At 43.1% G+C, this 7,112-nt stretch overlaps 1 protein-coding gene across 1 annotated transcript in view; it reads left to right on the plus strand.

Annotated features, from left to right (window-relative positions):
• MZT1 (mitotic spindle organizing protein 1) overlaps positions 1 to 7,112 on the plus strand; it is a 19,029-nt gene continuing 11,917 nt past the window's right edge. Inside the window, exon 1 of the mRNA XM_045287124.1 lies at positions 1 to 33. Coding sequence (XP_045143059.1) covers positions 27 to 33 — 7 coding nt within the window. The 5' untranslated portion in view covers positions 1 to 26. The remainder of the gene's footprint in view (positions 34 to 7,112) is intronic.

A 7,112-nucleotide genomic window follows, 5' to 3' on the forward strand; every position in this document is an offset into this window, starting at 1 on the left:
CCAATCTGAATGCGGTGAGAGAGACCATGGACAGTGAGTTCCCGTTTCCTTCCCTTTACCGCGCCTGCGCTGCCGGAGCCAGGGCCCTTAGGTCCTCGTCCTTTCCCCCACGGCCTCTTGAGAGAACGCTGGAAAGAACTGGCGGACGGCCTCGCCCCTTGAGACTTTGCTCTTGCCTCGTGCGTAGTTTGGCGCGCGCGGGGCGTCGGGGCCCTCACGTCAGCCTGGCACGCGCCCGAGCCTGCGGACGGACCCTCGGCGGCCCCCCCCTCCCCGCGTGGGACTCCGCACCCCTCCTCTGTCTCCGTGCTCGCGCTCCTGCGGCGGACTCTGCAGCTTACAGCCCCCCCTACGCCACCCGACGGATCCCGCACGCCCAGACTCTTGTGTGCCACGATTTTCTTTCTTGGCTTTGACACTTAAAACCAAATTCACTGTCTTTTCCGACTCAGAGTACCCCAAAGGGGAGGGTAGATTTGCCCTTGTGGGCTTCTGAGGCTATAAGAGTAGAAAGCCTCATCTTTTGCCCGTGGGGCGGCTGGTAGTTTCGAACTGCTGGACCTTTGGGTTAGCAACCTTCTGGTTAGCAGCCCAACGAATAACCATTACGCCATAGTGGCCCCTTTTTGACATGAAAAGCTCTCACTCTGGTTCTCAACCTTCCTAATGCCGCGACCCTTTAATGCGGTTCCACATGTTGTGGTGACATAACTGTATAAGTTTGGTACTGTTATGAATCGTAATGTACATATCTGATATGCAGGATGTATTAGGCGACCCCAGGGGTTATGACCTGCAGGTTGAGAACCGTTGCTCTAAGTCATTGCCATCACATCGAAGCCGACTCATTAGCAACTCTGTAGGACTGGGTAGAACTGCCCCCTGTGAATTTTCCAACACTGTAACTCTTCACTGGAGTAGAAAGCCCATCTTTCTCTCGTGGAAGTAACTGGTCGTTTCCAAATGCTGATCTCCAGATCACAGTCCATTGGATAACCACGATGCCACCAGGGCCTGTCATCATCAGAAAGACTCCCTTCGGTCTGGATTGGGATGACGGCAGTGCCTGGTAGTTGTGAGAATTGTCACCACAAGGCACGTGGGTGTAAAGCCTGCACATGGTGGGTGGAAGAGCGTTCCGTAGACTCTTGGGGTTCCTTTGATCATGTAATAATGTACAGCTGCCCCTTGTTTCAATCCCTATAGTGAGCGTAGCCGTAGACAGTCTACTTAAACCAACTTGATCTTAAAGCCTTTCATGTAAGATGAGATTCTCCCTGGCTTAATTGTATCTGAGCAAGATGATTAGGTAAAGGCATAGCTAAGGTGATCAGTAAAGGTTAGGGATTCCATTTGTATTTATTGAATGTTCACGCCACCTGAAGATTCCTTTCCTTGTCTCTATAGACACCCATGTATGTATGAGTGTGTGTGTGTGTGTGTGTGTGTGTGGGCAGTTTACATTTTTCTGTTTGCAGTCACTCCTCATTTTCAAGGGGATACCCCCGTGACCCTTTGTTTCTGCTGAACTGATAAGCCCATTGAGTCCTCACTAGGTGGTGTCAGCCAGCCTGCTATGAATGTGTCTTCTCTATGATAGGTCCAATAAAAGGAAACCCTTCACCAACGAGCCCAGTCCACATAGCAGCCCTATGCATAGTTTTCAGAAGGTAGCTGACAGACTTATTTTTCTCCCAGGGAGTACCTGGTGGGTTTGAACCTACCACATTTTGCTTACTAGTCTGAGGCAGCACCACCCAGGCTCTATACTGTGATATAGCTCCCTTATTTCATTCATGAGCTTTTTGAAACCTGTTAGATAACACCACTGTCTTGTATCTTTAGCTGCAAGTGAACTTGCCTTTGAAACAAAGGTGACCTCACTTCTAACCATTTTATGTTAGCTCTGCTTAGGTTCATTATTATTGTGGCCACAGAATTCCATTTGAATAGAAACGTGCATTTTCTGTGATGGAACTTCTCAAGTGCAAATAAGAATTACTCATTTGTATTCTTTGCTGAGAGACCTTTGTGTAGATATTATAAAGAGTGTTACTGTGGGGAAAAGAAATACCTTAAAGTTTGGAAGAAAGGATGCGTGGATTAGAGAATAGCACTCCTATGCATGGAGGTTCAAGTCCATCCTGACGGACGCTGATGAAAAGCTGCCTGGACTTCAGCCATGAAAACCCACAGAGCAGTCCCACCCTGTCATGCATGGAGCCACCTGAGTTGTAATTGACTCCACAGCAGCTCGGTTTTCATTTAGTTGGAGTTTTTTGTTGTTTTGTTTGTGTGTTTTTGGCTTTGGTGAACAGCAGTTTATTTTCTCAGCCTGAAAGCCAGAAGCCCAGTTCAAGGTAGGACCAGCTCTACCAGAAGACTTTCTCTGTCGACTGCCTTTTAGGCAACTGAGGCTTTGTTTTGCAACTCCACTACACTCTTTATACTCAAGAGGTAGAACGCAAGGCACTGGGTTGTAGTTGTCAATTACAGTGTACAAGTTATTTAATGTGGCTTTTCTAGCCGTTGTCTTTGTAACTCCCACAAAACAACCTTTTCCTGATGTGTCTGGGTAAGAAAAGGTAGAAAAAGACACTGATGGGATTCAATTGTGTGTAGTTGCTAACAGGGTTGATTGTGATTACCTTCCTACTGAATTTAAATGAACCATCTCAGAAGGAGGAAAGAGGGCTGTTACCACCAGCAAAAGAGAAGAGCCAGCAGTGGAGCCTGTCCTTTGGTCCTGTGCTTTGAACCTCCTTGATCTAGGAGACAGCTCTGACATCTGAGGAGCAGCAACCAGAGCCATGAGATAGAGCATTGCACGTGTCTGCCTACAGAGCAAGTAAAGCTGAGTGCTTCAGGGCAGGAAACTGGCTATGGAGTGCTCTGGGCACTTCATTGGGGGGAGCAAGGATTGCTGACTCCTGGAATTGGAGTTGAGTGTCTTTGGGTTGAGTCTTACTACAGAATGGCATGCCCTTTGGGCATTTATTGCCAGCTATAAAAATTTTGTAACATTGCCTGAGCAGAGGTCAAGCCTAGTGGCTAAGAGGGCCAGAGAGACCTATCTGTGGGGTTGGCAGAAATGGTCCTGCCAACTGAACAATAGTCCTTGCTGCCACCATCAGTGGAATTGCTCATGCCAGAAGAAAATCTGAGCAATGGCCTGGCTTACTCACCTCTCCTACCTCTTCTGCTTTCCTCAGCCCTTGGCACTCTGCACTCAACCTGGAACGCTTGTCATGCCACCTACCACTGCAGTTACCTAACTGGACTCTGTTTGCTCTGGCTGTTTTCAGGATTCATTCTAAATCAGATAACCCAGGTCTTTTTTAATGGCATACCGATCTAGTCACAGTCTTGGTGTAAATCTTCCAGTAGGTTCGCAAAGTTTCGAAATCTTCAGCAGGGTAGGGGTGGATTTTCATTTACCCCCTTAGTTTTACAACTTTCACACTAGGCATTCAGATCTGTGAATTTACAAGTTCCTTGTATCTGAACCTGCGCACAAACTCATCTCTTTCCTCTTAGCTCCTGCCTGTCCATTGGTCTGATTACTTTCTGTTTACCCTTAAAATCTAAGCTTAATTTCCCTTGTTCAGGCAAGTCTTGTAAACTCCAAAACTAGGTTAGATGAGTTTGTAGATATTTTTATGAAGTATGCTATTTATTTATAACTCGAATCATCTTGTGTTTTCTTGTTGGTTTTTACTATCTCCCCTTAGATTGTAATGTGAGGAATGTGACCATACCTGTTTTGTTTACCACTAAATTTCCAGCGGCAGCATTGCAAGTACAAAATGCTTGGTAAAGTGGGAGAGGCAGCGAAAAAGAGGACAGCCTTCCACAAGGTGGATCACTGGCTACAACAGTGGGCTACAATTGTGAGGATGGTCCAGGGCCAGGTGCTGTTTCTCTTGTACCTTGATCTCTATGAGTCAGAACCAACTTGACCCTTAACAACAACAGCAACTAACTACACAATTGGCACTGTAAAAACTAAGTATTGACTACACAGACAGTTTAGGGAGTAAAGATCAATATGTATTTAAAAGGAAAGTTTAAAAGAAGGAAAATGTACCAGACCCGAGGTACCTGAAAGACAACATTGGGGCTGTGGGGAATCATTATATATGTGTGTTCTTGAAAGAAGTACAGTCAGAATGCTCCTTAGAAACAAGGGTGGTGAGACGTCATCTCACTGACTCTGGGCATGTTATCAGGAGAGACCATTCCCTGGAGAAGGACATCATGCTTGGTAAAGTAGATGGGGAGTGATAAAGAGGAAGACACTCGACAAGATGGCTTGACACAGTGGCTGCAACAATTGTGAAGATGGTGCAGTACCAGGCAGTATTTGTTCTGTTGTACGTCAGGTCACTATGAGTCAGAATTGAGTCTGTGGCACCTAACAACAAATTGCGTGTGTGTTTTTAAACAAAATAGATCATAGAATAAAAGGCAGAGCCAAATAAGCATGAAGAAAGCCAGTCATTCAGCAGTAATTAGAATATTTACAGGTAGGGGCTATAACGAGCCTCTAGGCAGGAAACTCAGCGGGAGGGAAAGGAGAACCTAACTAGTCAGGAGTTGAGGATGAAGATGATAATCTGTTGAAGAGTTTGGGGTCGGGATGTGTGTTGAAGATATCTGTTGCCCACTACCCCTGATTTAGTGGCATAAAACAACAAGAGTGACTATAGTTTTGTGATTCTGGGTGTTAACCTTATTCGTCTAGGTCGGTGTCATTGAAGTTCTCTCATACATTGCAATTTGACAGTGGCTGAGTATGGAGGCATCTCAAGATTCTCCCCTTGCATATCTGCTCCCTGATTTGGGACCTCAGCAGAGAGTTGTTTGAAGCATGCTATGTGGATTTTCTTACATTAATGGCTGGGTTCCCAAGGGAGTGTCTTGAAAGAGCCAGATAGGACACTATATGCACTTTCTAGTCTACTCCAGAAGTCATGTGGTGTCACTGTTGAGAGAAGTAGTCAGCATGGGCCTTGAATGTCCCTGCACTTGTTGTTCAGTGTGCCAGGACCCTGGTCCCTCTTACCTTGATCCATTTCTTAGGGTTGAGCTTCTAGTAAGCAACAGTGAGGAATGAGGTAACTTCTCCCAGATAGAGAGCAATGTAAACTCAGTGCATGCTCCTCATCGACCTGGGCCCTTCTCTGCCATCCCTGTGGGCTTATCGGCTCCTGCTCCTGCACTAACATACAGATGTCTGGCTGCTGGTTCTGCTATAACAGCCTCAGGAGCAGCAATGAAACTGGCAGGCTAATACATAAAGTCCAAGAGAGTCTCTTCACTTTTTACAGGAAAGACTCAAAGAGTTTATTTAAAAAATATTACATTATGGAAAAAAAATTTAAAAATCAGTTTCGACATGTCCATGGTATACAATTTACCTGTTTCATGTGTATAATTCTTTGAGTTCAGCAAATGTTTATAACTGTATTACATTGTGATCAAGATAACAATATTTTTACCACACTACAAATTTCCCTCGATCCCATGTGGATTAAAATATCTACCCTCCACCTCTGTCTCTTGACAAGCACTAATTTGCTTTCTGTCACTAGTTGTGCCTTTTTTAGAATGTCACTTACATGAAATTGTAGTTATGTAGATTTTTGTTTCTGGCAGCTTCAGTTAGCATACTACTGTTGAGATTACCATATATACTTGTGTATAAGCCGAGTTTTTCAATACATTTGTAAATGCTGTTTTGTGGTAGAATTAGGTGCATCTGCTCATATTTGGGTCGGCTTACACTCGAGTATATACAGTATTCCATTTTGCATGCATTAGAAGTTCATTCTTCATTGTCAAATAGTATCTCCTTGTGTGAATAAACCACAAACTTCATCTACTTATTATTTGACTTTCTAGATTTTCGCAATTACAAGTAACATTACAATGAGTATTCATTTACATGTCTTTATGTGGATACAGATAGTACCCAATGTAATCACAACCTTGAGTAACCATGTGAATGACCACAAATGACCATTATGAGGCTTTTGTACTTTGTATTGTTAGTAATATGTAGTATATATGAGGGAATTTCATGGAAATTTGCAATTTATAAATGGAATTTCCCCCCAAACTTTTATGCTCCCTTGTACAATGTTAAAATATACCTGTAAGTTTATAAAAATTGACCCCTTGCAAAGACTGAATTCATAAAGACACTGATGATAAAAGACAAAAATGAAAACTAAAGAATATGAGGATGCAGCATTTGTATCTTGGTGGTTCTGTTTTCATAAATCTGGCTTCCCTGTTGTCCCAATCTCCCTTCATTATCTACTCCCCACCCCTCCCTCTCTAACTTAGAGACTAGCCCCCCCCCCCCTTTGTTAGGGAATTTGAGATACTTCATTTTTCTTCCATTCTATCTGGTATTTCACATTTCGAAATATTTGCGGGGAGTATAATTCTTGGTTGGCGAGTTATTTTGTTGTTGTTTTTTCCCTTTTGTCAACTTTCTTGAAGAACCTGATACTGAGTGTATTTTCATTGTATTTGCTCCTCTGTACGTGCTGTATCGTCTTCTCCCCGTCTCACCTTTACAACGCGCCCCTTGTCTTTGAGTTTCAGTTATTTGATGATTGCTATGCTATTCTTCGTGTTTTCTTCAGCTTGACAGTTGTTGATCTTGGTTCTCTGCATGCTTATCATTCTCATTAAATTTGGGGAAATTTTTGTCTTAATTTCACCAAATATTTTTCTGCATATCTCCTTTTCCAGGAGGCCATTTAACGTGTCTTAGATCACTTGATAATCTTTAAAATTGCCATGGAAATCTTTCTATAGTTTTTATTTTTTCCCCTCATTTTAGTTGTTCATGATCCTAATAATGATTGCTCTTTTAATGTTACTCTCCACTAATTCCATCATCTCTGAGTTTATTTCTGTTCATGGGTTTTCTGTTAAATGGGAATGAATATTTTCCTGATTTGTTGAATGCTGAATAATCTTTTCCTTTAAAGGGGTAATTTCTGTTGGACCCTTCTTTTTTTTTTTTTATCTACGGAATGGATTTAATAATCCATTTTTTTTCATTTTTTAACATTTTATTAGGGGCTCATACAACT

This window comes from Echinops telfairi, unplaced genomic scaffold (genome assembly GCF_000313985.2).
Source record: "Echinops telfairi isolate 266 unplaced genomic scaffold, ASM31398v2 ScPeMD7_11;HRSCAF=52, whole genome shotgun sequence".
NCBI classification, from domain to species: domain Eukaryota; kingdom Metazoa; phylum Chordata; class Mammalia; order Afrosoricida; family Tenrecidae; genus Echinops; species Echinops telfairi.